Source organism: Palaemon carinicauda, chromosome 8, assembly GCF_036898095.1.
Source record: "Palaemon carinicauda isolate YSFRI2023 chromosome 8, ASM3689809v2, whole genome shotgun sequence".
NCBI classification, from domain to species: domain Eukaryota; kingdom Metazoa; phylum Arthropoda; class Malacostraca; order Decapoda; family Palaemonidae; genus Palaemon; species Palaemon carinicauda.
In genome coordinates, this window is record NC_090732.1 from 161,271,039 (window position 1) to 161,292,044 (window position 21,006).

Here is a 21,006-nt window from a genome sequence, read left to right on the forward strand (position 1 = left end):
TCCTGCAGACTTAGAACTCTTTCCGAAATTTATTTATTCATTTATCTATTTTCGTTCTTTCCATTTATCTTTCATCGATTTTTCTCAGTTTTCATTGACGGGAGAGAGAGAGAGAGAGAGAGAGAGAGAGAGAGAGAGAGAGAGAGAGAGAGAGAGAGAGAGAGAGAGAGAGGTCTTTCCGAAATCCTGAAAACACCTCCGGAGCCGAGACCATAAATCGATTTTTTCAGATTAATGCTGGAATCGAAACTCTCAGAAATTATATGCTAAAAATGGCTAAATTTTTTAATGCGTTGTTTAATAATAAGAATGAAATGGATCTTCATAAAACAGTTGAGGAAATATTAAGTAATACCGCGATCGATATAATGAAAGCCATTCCTACAACAGAACCATCATGGTTGAAGAGGAATTGGCTTGGATTATTATGCGGTGGCGCTGTGAATTGTCTTATAGGAGGTTTATACCTGAGAAAGGCGAAGAAAAGAACAGAGGAAGGTTTAGACGAAAATAGAGAACTGGAATATGACTTACAAAATGCTCTGCAACGAGAACAAGACCTACTTATTATGTTGAACAAAAAGGATAATGAGATCTCTTCTCTAAAACAAGAACTTCAAGAGATAAACAAAAGAAAAGAAGAGGAAGAGGAAGAGAGAAGAGTAAAAGAAGAGCTGATTAACATTGAGATCTCTTCTCTAAAACACGAACTTCAAGAGATAGAAAAAAGAAAAGAAGAGGAAGAGGAAGAGAGAAGAGTAACAGAAGAGCTGAAACATTCTATGCTGACAAGATTGGAGGAAATGAAAAGGAAGGCCGAAAAAATAAAAACGATTCAAGAAAAGAGCAAGAGAGACAAAGAACAACTAAATAATGAGATCTCTTCTCTGAAGGAAATCATCAGGGAGCAAAATCTTAGACTGGAAGAAGATAAACTGAAGATGGAAGAGTTTAAAAAACAAGAAAAAAAAGCTGCCGATCGGGAGAGGAACTTACAGGACACTATTCACCAGCTGAGAGCCAATGTGCTGAGGATGACTAACGTTCTTCACGGATTAAAAAAGAAACATCTTGAGGACTTTAGCCGAACGCAAGAACTATTGGCTGAGGTCGAAAATGTGGCATTTGACCAGAATGCAAAAATTGAAAGCTTGCAAGACTTAGAAAAGGAAGATGAAACACAAAAGATGGAGAGCCACAAGGAGGAGGAGGAGGAGGAAAAAGAAGAGAAGGAGGAAGACGAGCAGAAGGAGAATGACGAGGAACAAGAATCTGCCACTGATAACGACCAAGATGAACGGGAAGATGAGCCTGAGGAGAACGAAGTGAAGGAGGAGGAGAAGGATAAGATAGAAGATGATTTAACCAACGCAGAAATGAAAAATGGACCAGATCAAATTCTACCAGCTAGTGTTTTGAAGACTCACATTCGCACGGAACCTGTACAAATTCGCGTTGAGGAGGACGACCCATTCAAACCACTCTCAGTCCCCACCTTCTTCAAAGATGCAGTTGAGAAGTATAAAGACAGTCCTGCTATGTGCTATAAGGAAGGGGGGCAGTGGAAGGAAATCACTTATGGCGAATATTACAGGCAGGTGAATCTCGCTGCTAAGGCCTACATAAAATTAGGTCTAAAGAGATTCCGAGCAGTTTGCATATTTGGCTTCAATTCTCCCGAATGGTACGTGGCACACCTGGCTGCCATTCACGCAGGAGGCATTGCAACTGGCCTTTATATCACAAACGGCGTTGAAGCCTGTACGGAAATAGCAAAAGACGCAGATGCCCAAATATTTGTCGTGGAAAGCAGCAAAGAGGTGTCAATAATCAAAGCAGTAGAGGAAAAATTAAACAAGAAATTCGTAATCGTACAATATAGAGGGGAAGCAGATGACGACGACGTATATAGCTGGAAAGATCTACTGGAGATCGGAGAGCAGGAATCGGACGAAGAGCTGAAGGAAAGATTGAAGCAAATAGCTATCAACCAATGCTGCCTCCTTGTATACACCTCCGGCACGACTGGCGTATCCAAAGGTGTTATGGTTAACCACGATAGCATTACATGGATGGCCCGCAAAGGTACGGTACATTTAGGCATCAAACCACGGGAGTTGCGCCTTCTAAGCTACCTAACGCCCGCTCACATCGCGGCTCTTATGGTCGATTTGTACGGATCCATTGTGTCGGGTGGCGTGGTTTACTTCGCTGAGAGCAACATCTTCCGGGGCACCAATATGAAGCTCACGCTGCAGGATGTACAGCCCACTTTCTTCTTTTCTATTCCGCGAGGCTGGGAGAAGTTTTACGAATTAATCTCCCTTGAAATGAACACCGCTCCGTGGATTAAGAGAATGATTATCAATTTGGCTAGGTCAATTGGCCTTAAGGACAGTAAAATGAGACAGACTGGAGAAACTAAGAGACCATTTGGGTATGGCGTTGCAGATAAAATTATCTTCCAGAAGATAAAAGAGGAACTTGGCTTGCAGCAGTGCAAGCACTTCCTTTCTGGCGCTGGTCCCATAGCACCAGAAATTGTACAATTTTTCCACAGTTTGGGAATTATTCTTTGCGAAACCTACGGACTATCTGAAACAACTGGACCACATACTGTCGGCATACCCGATGCCTTCAGGGTCGGTTCGTGCGGTCCAATAACTGACGGATATTTCACAAAAATATTAAATCCTGATGAAAAAGGAAATGGCGAAATATTGATGAATGGTCGCCACATCACCATGGGATACTTAAACAAAGAGGAGGAGACCAGGAAAACCTTGGACAGCGAAGGATGGTTATACACGGGCGACATAGGCCTACAGGACAGCGATAATTTCTTGTATGTCACCGGCCGAATCAAGCGATTGATCATCGGGGCAGGAGGATATAACATAGCCCCTGAGCCCATCGAGATGAAGGTCAAAGCTAAGCTGCCTGGAGTTAGTTTTCCAGTACTAATTGGTGACGAAAGGAAGTTCCTAACAATGATTCTTCCAATTGCGACTGATATTGACCCCACCACTGGGCTGCCCCTTGACACGCTGGCACCCGGCACTGTCAAGTGGTGCAGGGAGATAGGATCGCAGGCCAACACCATACAGGATATCCTAGAAGGACCGGATGAAAATGTAATGAAAGCCATTCAAGAGGCTATAGACGAAGTTAATAAAACGGCAAGAAATAGGTTACACGTAATACAGAAGTGGGCAATTTTGCCAATGGACTTTTCCGTAATAGGGGGAGAACTGACACCGACAATGAAGGTCAGGATGGAAGTGGTTTTGAAAAAGTACCAAGATATTATTGATGACATGTACAATGTCTAAGTTAAAAAGATTATGAAAAAGAAAAATACCCAAAAATATATTAAAAACTAAAAATCCGAAAAAAAAACTAAAAAAATTAAAATCCAAAAAAAAATATAAAAACTGGAAAAAAAATATAAAAAGTGAATATAAGAAAGAAATAAGGACGAAAAAGGAGAGGATAGCAGCAGGCAAACAACAAGATAGTGACTATTCTGGATATCAAGTGGATATTCTACAAGTTGAAATCAGCAGAGGGACTTCTTCCCTCTGCTGACTGTCTGTCTGTCTTTATAGATTGCCTTACCTTGTGCAAGAGCCCGGGTCTTACACAAGGTAAGGCATTCTATACAGACAGACAGACAGACAGCAGAGGGAAGAAGTCTTACTTGTGGAAGAAGTCTTACTTGTTCTAGTAAGCTTTGTCCCTTGGCAAAGATTCACCTGTACTGTTTCTTTGTTAGGTGGACAATTGCAGAAAAAACAAGTCTGACTTCTTCTACAATGCTGTGCTCTCTTGAGAAGATTCCCCAGTGCTGCTGCATATAACAGAGAAAAAATATATAAACAAGAAAATTCCCCCCTCCCCCCCAAAAATACATATAAACTAGAAAATCTCCCCCCCCTCAAAAAAAAAAAAAAAAAAAAAAAGATGGCTAAAAGGAAAAAAAAATGGCGACTATTCTCCATTTCTGGATCATCATCAAGTACGAGGTGTTCGATGTCGAACGGCCGTGGCCCTCTGCTCAAAACTTCTCCATTCATTCCGGTCTTGAGCCTTCTTTTCCAACTCCACCATCGTTAGCCCGCACATCTCCATCTCTTCTTGTTACCAAAAGGATATTCCACAAGTTGAAATCAGCAGAGGGAAGAAGTCTTACTTGTTCTAGTGAGCTTTGTCCCTTGATGAAGATTCACTTGTACTGTTTCTTTGTCAGGTGGACAAATGCAGAAGAAACAAGTCTTACTTCTTCTATTATGCTGTGCCCTCTTAAGAAGCTTCCCAAACGGTGCATATATTATAGACAAAAATATAAAAACTGGAAAATCCTCCTAAAAAAAAAAGAAAAAAAAATCACAAAAACAAGATAACTTTCTTCTTTTCTATTCCGCGAGGCTGGGAGAAGTTTTACGAATTAATCTCCCTTGAAATGAACACCGCTCCGTGGATTAAGAGAATGATTATCAATTTGGCTAGGTCAATTGGCCTTAAGGACAGTAAAATGAGACAGACTGGAGAAACTAAGAGACCATTTGGGTATGGCGTTGCAGATAAAATTATCTTCCAGAAGATAAAAGAGGAACTTGGCTTGCAGCAGTGCAAGCACTTCCTTTCTGGCGCTGGTCCCATAGCACCAGAAATTGTACAATTTTTCCACAGTTTGGGAATTATTCTTTGCGAAACCTACGGACTATCTGAAACAACTGGACCACATACTGTCGGCATACCCGATGCCTTCAGGGTCGGTTCGTGCGGTCCAATAACTGACGGATATTTCACAAAAATATTAAATCCTGATGAAAAAGGAAATGGCGAAATATTGATGAATGGTCGCCACATCACCATGGGATACTTAAACAAAGAGGAGGAGACCAGGAAAACCTTGGACAGCGAAGGATGGTTATACACGGGCGACATAGGCCTACAGGACAGCGATAATTTCTTGTATGTCACCGGCCGAATCAAGCGATTGATCATCGGGGCAGGAGGATATAACATAGCCCCTGAGCCCATCGAGATGAAGGTCAAAGCTAAGCTGCCTGGAGTTAGTTTTCCAGTACTAATTGGTGACGAAAGGAAGTTCCTAACAATGATTCTTCCAATTGCGACTGATATTGACCCCACCACTGGGCTGCCCCTTGACACGCTGGCACCCGGCACTGTCAAGTGGTGCAGGGAGATAGGATCGCAGGCCAACACCATACAGGATATCCTAGAAGGACCGGATGAAAATGTAATGAAAGCCATTCAAGAGGCTATAGACGAAGTTAATAAAACGGCAAGAAATAGGTTACACGTAATACAGAAGTGGGCAATTTTGCCAATGGACTTTTCCGTAATAGGGGGAGAACTGACACCGACAATGAAGGTCAGGATGGAAGTGGTTTTGAAAAAGTACCAAGATATTATTGATGACATGTACAATGTCTAAGTTAAAAAGATTATGAAAAAGAAAAATACCCAAAAATATATTAAAAACTAAAAATCCGAAAAAAAACTAAAAAAATTAAAATCCAAAAAAAAATATAAAAACTGGAAAAAAAATATAAAAAGTGAATATAAGAAAGAAATAAGGACGAAAAAGGAGAGGATAGCAGCAGGCAAACAACAAGATAGTGACTATTCTGGATATCAAGTGGATATTCTACAAGTTGAAATCAGCAGAGGGACTTCTTCCCTCTGCTGACTGTCTGTCTGTCTTTATAGATTGCCTTACCTTGTGCAAGAGCCCGGGTCTTACACAAGGTAAGGCATTCTATACAGACAGACAGACAGACAGCAGAGGGAAGAAGTCTTACTTGTGGAAGAAGTCTTACTTGTTCTAGTAAGCTTTGTCCCTTGGCAAAGATTCACCTGTACTGTTTCTTTGTTAGGTGGACAATTGCAGAAAAAACAAGTCTGACATCTTCTACAATGCTGTGCTCTCTTGAGAAGATTCCCCAATGCTGCATATAACAGAGAAAATATATATAAACTAGAAAATCTCCCCCCCCCCCCTCAAAAAAAAAAAAAAAAAAAAAGATGGCTAAAAGGAAAAATAAATAGCGACTATTCTCCATCTCTTCTGGATCATCATCAAGTATGAGGTGTTCGATGTCGAACGGCCGTGGCCCTCTGCACAAAACTTCTCCATTCATTCCGGTCTTGAGCCTTCTTTTCCAACTCCACCATCGTTAGCCCGCATATCTCCATCTCTTCTGGTTACCAAAAGGATATTCCACAAGTTGAAATCAGCAGAGGGAAGAAGTCTTACTTGTTCTAGTGAGCTTTGTCCCTTGATGAAGATTCACTTGTACTGTTTCTTTGTCAGGTGGACAAATGCAGAAGAAACAAGTCTTACTTCTTCTATCATGCTGTGCCCTCTTAAGAAGCTTCCCAAACGGTGCATATATTATAGACAAAAATATAAAAACTGGAAAATCCTCCTAAAAAAAAAAAAAAAAAAAAAAAAAAAATTCACAAAAAGAAGACAACTTTAGGAAAAAAAAATGGCGACTATTCTCCATCTCTTCTGGATACCAAAGGGATATTCTACAAGATGGACTCAGCAGAGAGAAGAAGTCTGACTTGCTCCACTATGCTTTGTCCCTTGATGAAGATTCACCTGTACTGTTTCTTTGTTAGGTGGACAAATGCAGAAGAAACAAGTCTTACTTCTTCTATTATGCTGTGCCCTCTTAAGAAGCTTCCCAAACGGTGCATATATTATAGACAAAAATATAAAAACTGGAAAATCCTCCTAAAAAAAAGAAAAAAAAATCACAAAAAGAAGACAACTTTAGGAAAAAAAATGGCGACTATTCTCCATCTCTTCTGGATACCAAAGGGATATTCTACAAGATGGACTCAGCAGAGAGAAGAAGTCTGACTTGCTCCACAATGCTTTGTCCCTTGATGAAGATTCACCTGTACTGTTTCTTTGTCAGGTGGACAAATGCAGAAGAAACAAGTCTTACTTCTTCTATTATGCAGTGCCCTCTTAAGAAGCTTCCCAAACGGTGCATATATTATAGACAAAAATATAAAAACTGGAAAATCCTCCTAAAAAAAAGAAAAAAAAAATCACAAAAAGAAGACAACTTTAGGAAAAAAATGGCGACTATTCTCCATCTCTTCTGGATACCAAGGGGATATTCTACAAGATGGACTCAGCAGAGAGAAGAAGTCTGACTTGCTCCACAATGCTTTGTCCCTTGATGAAGATTCACCTGTACTGTTTCTTTGTCAGGTGGACAAATGCAGAAGAAACAAGTCTTACTTCTTCTATTATGCTGTGCCCTCTTAAGAAGCTTCCAAAACGGTGCATATATTATAGAAAAAAATATAAAAACTGGAAAATCCTCCTAAAAGAAAGAAAAAAAAAAAAGAAATTCACAAAAAGAAGATAACTTTAAGGAAAAAAAAATGGCGACTATTCTCCATCTCTTCTGGATACCAAAGGGATATTCTACAATATGGACTCAGCAGAGAGAAGAAGTCTGACTTGCTCCACTATGCTTTGTTTCTTGATGAATATTCACTTGTACTGTTTCTTTGTCAGGTGGACAAATGCAGAAGAAACAAGTCTGACTTCTTCTATTATGCTGAGCTCTCTTGAGAAGATTCCTCAATGCTGCATATAACAGAGAAAAAATATATAAACAAGAAAATTCCCCCCTCCCCCCAAAAAAAGAAGATGGCTAAACGGATGAAACAAAATGGCAGCTATTCTCAATCTCTTCTGGATACCAAAGGGATATTCTACAAGATGAAATCAGCAGAGGGAAGAAGTCTGAACTGTTCTAGTAAGCTTTGTCCCTTGGCAAAGATTCACTTGTACTGTTTCTTTGTCAGGTGGACAAATGCAAAAGAAACAAGTCTGACTTCTTCTACACTGCTGTACTCTCTTGAGAAGATTCCCCAATGCTGCATATAACAGAGAAAATACATATAAACTAGAAAATCTCCCCCCCCTCAAAATAAGGATGGCTAAAAGGATGAAACAAAATAGCGACTATTCTTCATCTCTTCTGGATACCAAAGGGATATTCTACAAGATGGACTCAGCAGAGAGAAGAAGTCTGACTTGCTCCACTATGCTTTGTCTCTTGATGAAGATTCACTTGTACTGTTTCTTTGTCAGGTGGACAAATGCAGAAGAAACAAGTCTTACTTCTTCTATCATGCTGTGCCCTCTTAAGAAGCTTCCCAAACGGTGCATATATTACAGACAAAAATATAAAAACTGGAAAATCCTCCTAAAAAAAAAAGAAAAAAAAAATCACAAAAAGAAGAATACTTTAGGAAAAAAAAAATGGCGACTATTCTCCATCTCTTCTGGATACCAAAGGGATATTCTACAAGATGGACTCAGCAGAGAGAAGAAGTCTGACTTGCTCCACTATGCTTTGTCCCTTGATGAAGATTCACCTGTACTGTTTCTTTGTCAGGTGGACAAATGCAGAAGAAACAAGTCTTACTTCTTCTATCATGCTGTGCCCTCTTAAGAAGCTTCCCAAACGGTGCATATATTACAGACAAAAATATAAAAACTGGAAAATCCTCCTAAAAAAAAAAAAAATTCACAAAAAGAAGACAACTTTAAGGAAAAAAAATGGCGACTATTCTCCATCTCTTCTGGATACCAAAGGGATATTCTACAAGATGGACTCAGCAGAGAGAAGAAGTCTGACTTGCTCCACAATGCTTTGTCCCTTGATGAAGATTCACCTGTACTGTTTCTTTGTCAGGTGGACAAATGCAGAAGAAACAAGTCTTACTTCTTCTATTATGCTGTGCCCTCTTAAGAAGATTCCCAAACGGTGCATATATTATAGACAAAAATATAAAAACTGGAAAATCCTCCTAAAAAAAAAAGAAAAAAAAAATCACAAAAAGAAGACAACTTTAGGAAAAAAAAATGGCGACTATTCTCCATCTCTTCTGGATACCAAAGGGATATTCTACAAGATGGACTCAGCAGAGAGAAGAAGTCTGACTTGCTCCACTATGCTTTGTCCCCTGATGAATATTCACTTGTACTGTTTCTTTGTCAGGTGGACAAATGCAGAAGAAACAAGTCTGACTTCTTCTATTATGCTGTGCCCTCTTAAGAAGATTCCCAAACGGTGCATATATTATAGACAAAAATATAAAAACTGGAAAATCCTCCTAAAAAAAAAAAAGAAAAAAAAATCACAAAAAGAAGAGAACTTTAGGAAAAAAAATGGCGACTATTCTCCATCTCTTCTGGATACCAAAGGGATATTCTACAAGATGGACTCAGCAGAGAGAAGAAGTCTGACTTGCTCCACTATGCTTTGTCCCTTGATGAAGATTCACCTGTACTGTTTCTTTGTCAGGTGGACAAATGCAGAAGAAACAAGTCTGACTTCTTCTATTATGCTGAGCTCTCTTGAGAAGATTCCTCAATGCTGCATATAACAGAGAAAAAATATATAAACAAGAAAATTCCCTCCTCCCCCCAAAAAAAGAAGATGGCTAAAAGGATGAAACAAAATGGCAGCTATTCTCCATCTCTTCTGGATACCAAAGGGATATTCTACAAGATGAAATCAGCAGAGGGAAGAAGTCTGAATTGTTCTAGTAAGCTTTGTCCCTTGGCAAAGATTCACTTGTACTGTTTCTTTGTCAGGTGGACAAATGCAAAAGAAACAAGTCTGACTTCTTCTACACTGCTGTACTCTCTTGAGAAGATTCCCCAATGCTGCATATAACAGAGAAAATACATATAAACTAGAAAATCTCCCCCCCCCCAAAAAAAAAGATAGCTAAAAGGATGAAACAAAATAGCGACTATTCTTCATCTCTTCTGGATACCAAAGGGATATTCTACAAGATGGACTCAGCAGAGAGAAGAAGTCTGCCTTGCTCCACTATGCTTTGTCTCTTGATGAAGATTCACTTGTACTGTTTCTTTGTCAGGTGGACAAATGCAGAAGAAACAAGTCTTACTTCTTCTATCATGCTGTGCCCTCTTAAGAAGATTCCCAAACGGTGCATATATTATAGACAAAAATATAAAAACTGGAAAATCCTCCTAAAAAAAAAAAGAAAAAAAAATCACAAAAAGAAGACAACTTTAGGAAAAAAAATGGCGACTATTCTCCATCTCTTCTGGATACCAAAGGGATATTCTACAAGATGGACTCAGCAGAGAGAAGAAGTCTGACTTGCTCCACAATGCTTTGTCCCTTGATGAAGATTCACCTGTACTGTTTCTTTGTCAGGTGGACAAATGCAGAAGAAACAAGTCTTACTTCTTCTATTATGCTGTGCCCTCTTAAGAAGATTCCCAAACGGTGCATATATTATAGACAAAAATATAAAAACTGGAAAATCCTCCTAAAAAAAAAAAAGAAAAAAAAAATCACAAAAAGAAGACAACTTTAGGATAAAAAATGGCGACTATTCTCCATCTCTTCTGGATACCAAAGGGATATTCTACAAGATGGACTCAGCAGAGAGAAGAAGTCTGACTTGCTCCACAATGCTTTGTCCCTTGATGAAGATTCACCTGTACTGTTTCTTTGTCAGGTGGACAAATGCAGAAGAAACAAGTCTTACTTCTTCTATTATGCTGTGCCCTCTTAAGAAGATTCCCAAACGGTGCATATATTATAGACAAAAATATAAAAACTGGAAAATCCTCCTAAAAAAAAAAAAGAAAAAAAAATCACAAAAAGAAGACAACTTTAGGAAAAAAAATGGCGACTATTCTCCATCTCTTCTGGATACCAAAGGGATATTCTACAAGATGGACTCAGCAGAGAGAAGAAGTCTGACTTGCTCCACTATGCTTTGTCCCTTGATGAATATTCACTTGTACTGTTTCTTTGTCAGGTGGACAAATGCAGAAGAAACAAGTCTGACTTCTTCTATTATGCTGAGCTCTCTTGAGAAGATTCCTCAATGCTGCATATAACAGAGAAAAAATATATAAACAAGAAAATTCCCCCCTCCCCCAAAAAAAAGAAGATGGCTAAAAGGATGAAACAAAATGGCAGCTATTCTCCATCTCTTCTGGATACCAAAGGGATATTCTACAAGATGAAATCAGCAGAGGGAAGAAGTCTGAATTGTTCTAGTAAGCTTTGTCCCTTGGCAAAGATTCACTTGTACTATTTCTTTGTCAGGAGGACAAATGCAAAAGAAACAAGTCTGACTTCTTCTACACTGCTGTACTCTCTTGAGAAGATTCCCCAATGCTGCATATAACAGAGAAAATACATATAAACTAGAAAATCTCCCCCCACAAAAAAAAAAGATGGCTAAAAGGATGAAACAAAATAGCGACTATTCTTCATCTCTTCTGGATACCAAAGGGATATTCTACAAGATGGACTCAGCAGAGAGAAGAAGTCTGACTTGCTCCACTATGCTTTGTCCCTTGATGAAGATTCACTTGTACTGTTTCTTTGTCAGGTGGACAAATGCAGAAGAAACAAGTCTTACTTCTTCTATTATGCTGTGCCCTCTTAAGAAGCTTCCCAAACGGTGCATATATTATAGACAAAAATATAAAAACTGGAAAATCCTCCTAAAAAAAAAGAAAAAAAAAAATCACAAAAAGAAGACAACTTTAGGAAAAAAAAATGGCGACTATTCTCCATCTCTTCTGGATACCAAAGGGATATTCTACAAGATGGACTCAGCAGAGAGAAGAAGTCTGACTTGCTCCACAATGCTTTGTCCCTTGATGAAGATTCACCTGTACTGTTTCTTTGTCAGGTGGACAAATGCAGAAGAAACAAGTCTTACTTCTTCTATTATGCTGTGCCCTCTTAAGAAGATTCCCAAACGGTGCATATATTATAGACAAAAATATAAAAACTGGAAAATCCTCCTAAAAAAAAAAAAAAAAAAAATCACAAAAAGAAGATAACTTTAAGGAAAAAAAAATGGCGACTATTCTCCATCTCTTCTGGATACCAAAGGGATATTCTACAAGATGGACTCAGCAGAGAGAAGAAGTCTGACTTGCTCCACTATGCTTTGTCCCTTGATGAATATTCACTTGTACTGTTTCTTTGTCAGGTGGACAAATGCAGAAGAAACAAGTCTGACTTCTTCTATTATGCTGAGCTCTCTTGAGAAGATTCCTCAATGCTGCATATAACAGAGAAAAAATATATAAACAAGAAAATTCCCCCTTCCCCCAAAAAAAAGAAGATGGCTAAACGGATGAAACAAAATGGCAGCTATTCTCAATCTCTTCTGGATACCAAAGGGATATTCTACAAGATGAAATCAGCAGAGGGAAGAAGTCTGAATTGTTCTAGTAAGCTTTGTCCCTTGGCAAAGATTCACTTGTACTGTTTCTTTGTCAGGTGGACAAATGCAAAAGAAACAAGTCTGACTTCTTCTACACTGCTGTACTCTCTTGAGAAGATTCCCCAATGCTGCATATAACAGAGAAAATACATATAAACTAGAAAATCTCCCCCCCCAAAAAAAAAAAAAAGATGGCTAAAAGGATGAAACAAAATAGCGACTATTCTTCATCTCTTCTGGATACCAAAGGGATATTCTACAAGATGGACTCAGCAGAGAGAAGAAGTCTGACTTGCTCCACTATGCTTTGTCCCTTGATGAAGATTCACTTGTACTGTTTCTTTGTCAGGTGGACAAATGCAGAAGAAACAAGTCTTACTTCTTCTATTATGCTGTGCCCTCTAAAGAAGATTCCCAAACGGTGCACATATTATAGACAAAAATATATAAACTGAAAAATCCTCCTAGAAAAAAAAAATCAAAAAAAGATGGCTGCAAGGAAAAAGCAAAATGGCGACTATTCTCCATCTCTTCTGGATACCAAAGGGATATTCTACAAGATGGACTCAGCAGAGAGAAGAAGTCTGACTTGCTCCACAATGCTTTGTCCCTTGATGAAGATTCACCTGTACTGTTTCTTTGTCAGGTGGACAAATGCAGAAGAAACAAGTCTTACTTCTTCTATTATGCTGTGCCCTCTTAAGAAGATTCCCAAACGGTGCATATATTATAGACAAAAATATAAAAACTGGAAAATCCTCCTAAAAAAAAAAAGAAAAAAAAATCACAAAAAGAAGACAACTTTAGGAAAAAAAATGGCGACTATTCTCCATCTCTTCTGGATACCAAAGGGATATTCTACAAGATGGACTCAGCAGAGAGAAGAAGTCTGACTTGCTCCACAATGCTTTGTCCCTTGATGAAGATTCACCTGTACTGTTTCTTTGTCAGGTGGACAAATGCAGAAGAAACAAGTCTTACTTCTTCTATTATGCTGTGCCCTCTTAAGAAGCTTCCCAAACGGTGCATATATTATAGACAAAAATATAAAAACTGGAAAATCCTCCTAAAAAAAAGAAAAAAAAAATCACAAAAAGAAGACAACTTTAGGAAAAAAAATGGCGACTATTCTCCATCTCTTCTGGATACCAAAGGGATATTCTACAAGATGGACTCAGCAGAGAGAAGAAGTCTGACTTGCTCCACAATGCTTTGTCCCTTGATGAAGATTCACCTGTACTGTTTCTTTGTCAGGTGGACAAATGCAGAAGAAACAAGTCTTACTTCTTCTATTATGCTGTGCCCTCTTAAGAAGCTTCCCAAACGGTGCATATATTATAGACAAAAATATAAAAACTGGAAAATCCTCCTAAAAGAAAAAAAAAAAAAAAAAAGAAATTCACAAAAAGAAGATAACTTTAAGGAAAAAAAAATGGCGACTATTCTCCATCTCTTCTGGATACCAAAGGGATATTCTACAAGATGGACTCAGCAGAGAGAAGAAGTCTGAATTGCTCCACTATGCTTTGTTTCTTGATGAATATTCACTTGTACTGTTTCTTTGTCAGGTGGACAAATGCAGAAGAAACAAGTCTGACTTCTTCTATTATGCTGAGCTCTCTTGAGAAGATTCCTCAATGCTGCATATAACAGAGAAAAAATATATAAACAAGAAAATTCCCCCCTCCCCCCAAAAAAAGAAGATGGCTAAACGGATGAAACAAAATGGCAGCTATTCTCAATCTCTTCTGGATACCAAAGGGATATTCTACAAGATGAAATCAGCAGAGGGAAGAAGTCTGAATTGTTCTAGTAAGCTTTGTCCCTTGGCAAAGATTCACTTGTACTGTTTCTTTGTCAGGTGGACAAATGCAAAAGAAACAAGTCTGACTTCTTCTACACTGCTGTACTCTCTTGAGAAGATTCTCCAATGCTGCATATAACAGAGAAAATACATATAAACTAGAAAATCTCCCCCCCCCCTCAAAATAAAGATGGCTAAAAGGATGAAACAAAATAGCGACTATTCTTCATCTCTTCTGGATACCAAAGGGATATTCTACAAGATGGACTCAGCAGAGAGAAGAAGTCTGACTTGCTCCACTATGCTTTGTCCCTTGATGAAGATTCACTTGTACTGTTTCTTTGTCAGGTGGACAAATGCAGAAGAAACAAGTCTTACTTATTCTATTATGCTGTGCCTTCTTAAGAAGCTTCCCAACGATGCACATATTATAGACAAAAATATATAAACTGAAAAATCCTCCTAGAAAAAAAAAATAAAAAAAAGATGGCTGCAAGGAAAAAGCAAAATGGCGACTATTCTCCATCTCTTCTGGATACCAAAGGGATATTCTACAAGATGGACTCAGCAGAAAGAAGAAGTCTGACTTGCTCCACTATGCTTTGTCTCTTGATGAAGATTAACTTGTACTGTTTCTTTGTCAGGTGGACAAATGCAGAAGAAACAAGTCTTACTTCTTCTATCATGCTGTGCCCTCTTAAGAAGCTTCCCAAACGGTGCATATATTATAGACAAAAATATAAAAACTGGAAAATCCTTTTAAAAAAAAAAAAGAAAAAAAAATCACAAAAAGAAAACTTTAAGGGAAAAAAATGGCAACTATTCTCCATCTCTTCTGGATACCAAAGGGATATTCTACAAGATGGACTCAGCAGAGAGAAGAAGTCTGACTTGCTCCACTATGCTTTGTCCCTTGATGAAGATTCACCTGTACTGTTTCTTTGTCAGGTGGACAAATGCAGAAGAAACAAGTCTTACTTCTTCTATCATGCTGTGCCCTCTTAAGAAGCTTCCCAAACGGTGCATATATTACAGACAAAAATATAAAAACTGGAAAATCCTCCTAAAAAAAAAAAAGAAAAAAAAATCACAAAAAGAAGAATACTTTAGGAAAAAAAAAATGGCGACTATTCTCCATCTCTTCTGGATACCAAAGGGATATTCTACAAGATGGACTCAGCAGAGAGAAGACGTCTGACTTGCTCCACTATGCTTTGTCCCTTGATGAAGATTCACCTGTACTGTTTCTTTGTCAGGTGGACAAATGCAGAAGAAACAAGTCTTACTTCTTCTATCATGCTGTGCCCTCTTAAGAAGCTTCCCAAACGGTGCATATATTACAGACAAAAATATAAAAACTGGAAAATCCTCCTAAAAAAAAAAAAAAATTCACAAAAAGAAGACAACTTTAAGGAAAAAAAATGGCGACTATTCTCCATCTCTTCTGGATACCAAAGGGATATTCTACAAGATGGACTCAGCAGAGAGAAGAAGTCTGACTTGCTCCACAATGCTTTGTCCCTTGATGAAGATTCACCTGTACTGTTTCTTTGTCAGGTGGACAAATGCAGAAGAAACAAGTCTGACTTCTTCTATTATGCTGTGCCCTCTTAAGAAGATTCCCAAACAGTGCATATATTATAGACAAAAATATAAAAACTGGAAAATCCTCCTAAAAAAAAAAAAAGAAAAAAAAATCACAAAAAGAAGACAACTTTAGGAAAAAAAATGGCGACTATTCTCCATCTCTTCTGGATACCAAAGGGATATTCTACAAGATGGACTCAGCAGAGAGAAGAAGTCTGACTTGCTCCACAATGCTTTGTCCCTTGATGAAGATTCACCTGTACTGTTTCTTTGTCAGGTGGACAAATGCAGAAGAAACAAGTCTTACTTCTTCTATTATGCTGTGCCCTCTTAAGAAGATTCCCAAACGGTGCATATATTATAGACAAAAATATAAAAACTGGAAAATCCTCCTAAAAAAAAAAAAAAAAAAAAAAAAAATTACAAAAAGAAGACAACTTTAAGGGAAAAAAAATGGCGACTATTCTCCATCTCTTCTGGATACCAAAGGGATATTCTACAAGATGGACTCAGCAGAGAGAAGAAGTCTGACTTGCTCCACAATGCTTTGTCCCTTGATGAAGATTCACCTGTACTGTTTCTTTGTCAGGTGGACAAATGCAGAAGAAACAAGTCTGACTTCTTCTATTATGCTGTGCCCTCTTAAGAAGATTCCCAAACGGTGCATATATTATAGACAAAAATATAAAAACTGGAAAATCCTCCTAAAAAAAAAAAAGAAAAAAAAATCACAAAAAGAAGACAACTTTAGGAAAAAAAATGGCGACTATTCTCCATCTCTTCTGGATACCAAAGGGATATTCTACAAGATGGACTCAGCAGAGAGAAGAAGTCTGACTTGCTCCACTATGCTTTGTCCCTTGATGAAGATTCACCTGTACTGTTTCTTTGTCAGGTGGACAAATGCAGAAGAAACAAGTCTGACTTCTTCTATTATGCTGAGCTCTCTTGAGAAGATTCCTCAATGCTGCATATAACAGAGAAAAAATATATAAACAAGAAAATTCCCTCCTCCCCCCAAAAAAAGAAGATGGCTAAAAGGATGAAACAAAATGGCAGCTATTCTCCATCTCTTCTGGATACCAAAGGGATATTCTACAAGATGAAATCAGCAGAGGGAAGAAGTCTGAATTGTTCTAGTAAGCTTTGTCCCTTGGCAAAGATTCACTTGTACTGTTTCTTTGTCAGGTGGACAAATGCAAAAGAAACAAGTCTGACTTCTTCTACACTGCTGTACTCTCTTGAGAAGATTCCCCAATGCTGCATATAACAGAGAAAATACATGTAAACTAGAAAATCTCCCCCCCCAAAAAAAAAAAGATAGCTAAAAGGATGAAACAAAATAGCGACTATTCTTCATCTCTTCTGGATACCAAAGGGATATTCTACAAGATGGACTCAGCAGAGAGAAGAAGTCTGCCTTGCTCCACTATGCTTTGTCTCTTGATGAAGATTCACTTGTACTGTTTCTTTGTCAGGTGGACAAATGCAGAAGAAACAAGTCTTACTTCTTCTATCATGCTGTGCCCTCTTAAGAAGATTCCCAAACGGTGCATATATTATAGACAAAAATATAAAAACTGGAAAATCCTCCTAAAAAAAAAAAAGAAAAAAAAATCACAAAAAGAAGACAACTTTAGGAAAAAAAATGGCGACTATTCTCCATCTCTTCTGGATACCAAAGGGATATTCTACAAGATGGACTCAGCAGAGAGAAGAAGTCTGACTTGCTCCACAATGCTTTGTCCCTTGATGAAGATTCACCTGTACTGTTTCTTTGTCAGGTGGACAAATGCAGAAGAAACAAGTCTTACTTCTTCTATTATGCTGTGCCCTCTTAAGAAGATTCCCAAACGGTGCATATATTATAGACAAAAATATAAAAACTGGAAAATCCTCCTAAAAAAAAAAAAAGAAAAAAAAATCACAAAAAGAAGACAACTTTAGGAAAAAAAAATGGCGACTATTCTCCATCTCTTCTGGATACCAAAGGGATATTCTACAAGATGGACTCAGCAGAGAGAAGAAGTCTGACTTGCTCCACAATGCTTTGTCCCTTGATGAAGATTCACCTGTACTGTTTCTTTGTCAGGTGGACAAATGCAGAAGAAACAAGTCTTACTTCTTCTATTATGCTGTGCCCTCTTAAGAAGATTCCCAAACGGTGCATATATTATAGACAAAAATATAAAAACTGGAAAATCCTCCTAAAAAAAAAAAGAAAAAAAAATCACAAAAAGAAGACAACTTTAGGAAAAAAAATGGCGACTATTCTCCATCTCTTCTGGATACCAAAGGGATATTCTACAAGATGGACTCAGCAGAGAGAAGAAGTCTGACTTGCTCCACTATGCTTTGTCCCTTGATGAATATTCACTTGTACTGTTTCTTTGTCAGGTGGACAAATGCAGAAGAAACAAGTCTGACTTCTTCTATTATGCTGAGCTCTCTTGAGAAGATTCCTCAATGCTGCATATAACAGAGAAAAAATATATAAACAAGAAAATTCCCCCCTCCCCCAAAAAAAAGAAGATGGCTAAAAGGATGAAACAAAATGGCAGCTATTCTCCATCTCTTCTGGATACCAAAGGGATATTCTACAAGATGAAATCAGCAGAGGGAAGAAGTCTGAATTGTTCTAGTAAGCTTTGTCCCTTGGCAAAGATTCACTTGTACTATTTCTTTGTCAGGAGGACAAATGCAAAAGAAACAAGTCTGACTTCTTCTACACTGCTGTACTCTCTTGAGAAGATTCCCCAATGCTGCATATAACAGAGAAAATACATATAAACTAGAAAATCTCCCCCCCCCCAAAAAAAAAAAAGATGGCTAAAAGGATGAAACAAAATAGCGACTATTCTTCATCTCTTCTGGATACCAAAGGGATATTCTACAAGATGGACTCAGCAGAGAGAAGAAGTCTGACTTGCTCCACTATGCTTTGTCTCTTGATGAAGATTCACTTGTACTGTTTCTTTGTCAGGTGGACAAATGCAGAAGAAACAAGTCTTACTTCTTCTATTATGCTGTGCCCTCTTAAGAAGCTTCCCAAACGGTGCATATATTATAGACAAAAATATAAAAACTGGAAAATCCTCCTAAAAAAAAAAAGAAAAAAAAAAATCACAAAAAGAAGACAACTTTAGGAAAAAAAAATGGCGACTATTCTCCATCTCTTCTGGATACCAAAGGGATATTCTACAAGATGGACTCAGCAGAGAGAAGAAGTCTGACTTGCTCCACAATGCTTTGTCCCTTGATGAAGATTCACCTGTACTGTTTCTTTGTCAGGTGGACAAATGCAGAAGAAACAAGTCTTACTTCTTCTATTATGCTGTGCCCTCTTAAGAAGATTCCCAAACGGTGCATATATTATAGACAAAAATATAAAAACTGGAAAATCCTCCTAAAAAAAAAAAAAAAAATCACAAAAAGAAGATAACTTTAAGGAAAAAAAAATGGCGACTATTCTCCATCTCTTCTGGATACCAAAGGGATATTCTACAAGATGGACTCAGCAGAGAGAAGAAGTCTGACTTGCTCCACTATGCTTTGTCCCTTGATGAATATTCACTTGTACTGTTTCTTTGTCAGGTGGACAAATGCAGAAGAAACAAGTCTGACTTCTTCTATTATGCTGAGCTCTCTTGAGAAGATTCCTCAATGCTGCATATAACAGAGAAAAAATATATAAACAAGAAAATTCCCCTTTCCCCCAAAAAAAAGAAGATGGCTAAACGGATGAAACAAAATGGCAGCTATTCTCAATCTCTTCTGGATACCAAAGGGATATTCTACAAGATGAAATCAGCAGAGGGAAGAAGTCTGAATTGTTCTAGTAAGCTTTGTCCCTTGGCAAAGATTCACTTGTACTGTTTCTTTGTCAGGTGGACAAATGCAAAAGAAACAAGTCTGACTTCTTCTACACTGCTGTACTCTCTTGAGAAGATTCCCCAATGCTGCATATAACAGAGAAAATACATATAAACTAGAAAATCTCCCCCCCCCAAAAAAAAAAAAAAAGATGGCTAAAAGGATGAAACTAAATAGCGACTATTCTTCATCTCTTCTGGATACCAAAGGGATATTCTACAAGATGGACTCAGCAGAGAGAAGAAGTCTGACTTGCTCCACTATGCTTTGTCCCTTGATGAAGATTCACTTGTACTGTTTCTTTGTCAGGTGGACAAATGCAGAAGAAACAAGTCTTACTTCTTCTATTATGCTGTGCCCTCTTAAGAAGATTCCCAAACGGTGCACATATTATAGACAAAAATATATAAACTGAAAAATCCTCCTAGAAAAAAAATCAAAAAAAGATGGCTGCAAGGAAAAAGCAAAATGGCGACTATTCTCCATCTCTTCTGGATACCAAAGGGATATTCTACAAGATGGACTCAGCAGAGAGAAGAAGTCTGACTTGCTCCACAATGCTTTGTCCCTTGATGAAGATTCACCTGTACTGTTTTTTTGTCAGGTGGACAAATGCAGAAGAAACAAGTCTTACTTCTTCTATTATGCTGTGCCCTCTTAAGAAGATTCCCAAACGGTGCATATATTATAGACAAAAATATAAAAACTGGAAAATCCTCCTAAAAAAAAAAGAAAAAAAAAATCACAAAAAGAAGACAACTTTAGGAAAAAAAAATGGCGACTATTCTCCATCTCTTCTGGATACCAAAGGGATATTCTACAAGATGGACTCAGCAGAGAGAAGAAGTCTGACTTGCTCCACTATGCTTTGTCCCTTGATGAAGATTCACCTGTACTGTTTCTTTGTCAGGTGGACAAATGCAGAAGAAACAAGTCTTACTTCTTCTATCATGCTGTGCCCTCTTAAGAAGCTTCCCAAACGGTGCATATATTACAGACAAAAATATAAAAACTGGAAAATCCTCCTAAAAAAAAAAAAAAAAATCACAAAAAGAAGACAACTTTAAGGAAAAAAATGGCGACTATTCTCCATCTCTTCTGGATACCAAAGGGATATTCTACAAGATGGACTCAGCAGAGAGAAGAAGTCTGACTTGCTCCACTATGCTTTGTCCCTTGATGAATATTCACTTGTACTGTTTCTTTGTCAGGTGGACAAATGCAGAAGAAACAAGTCTTACTTATTCTATTATGCTGTGCCTTCTTAAGAAGCTTCCCAACGATGCACATATTATAGACAAAAATATATAAACTGAAAAATCCTCCTAGAAAAAAAAAATAAAAAAAAGATGGCTGCAAGGAAAAAGCAAAATGGCGACTATTCTCCATCTCTTCTGGATACCAAAGGGATATTCTACAAGATGGACTCAGCAGAG

General features: G+C 37.9%; 2 protein-coding genes across 2 annotated transcripts; both read left to right on the forward strand.

Annotated features, from left to right (window-relative positions):
• Positions 1 to 368: 368 nt before the first annotated feature.
• LOC137645527 (long-chain-fatty-acid--CoA ligase ACSBG2-like) lies at positions 369 to 3,332 on the forward strand. Its single transcript, XM_068378331.1, has one exon. The coding sequence runs from the start codon at positions 369 to 371 to the stop codon at positions 3,330 to 3,332; it is 2,964 nt and encodes a 987-aa protein (XP_068234432.1).
• A 1,130-nt stretch (positions 3,333 to 4,462) lies between these two features.
• LOC137645528 (long-chain-fatty-acid--CoA ligase ACSBG2-like) lies at positions 4,463 to 5,464 on the forward strand. Its single transcript, XM_068378332.1, has one exon. The coding sequence runs from the start codon at positions 4,463 to 4,465 to the stop codon at positions 5,462 to 5,464; it is 1,002 nt and encodes a 333-aa protein (XP_068234433.1).
• Positions 5,465 to 21,006: the final 15,542 nt, after the last annotated feature.

Coding starts and splice junctions, on each gene's coding strand:
- LOC137645528 (XM_068378332.1), top strand. CDS start 4,463: ATGAACACCGCTCCGTGGATTAAGAGAATGATTATCAATTTGGCTAGG.
- LOC137645527 (XM_068378331.1), top strand. CDS start 369: ATGAAAGCCATTCCTACAACAGAACCATCATGGTTGAAGAGGAATTGG.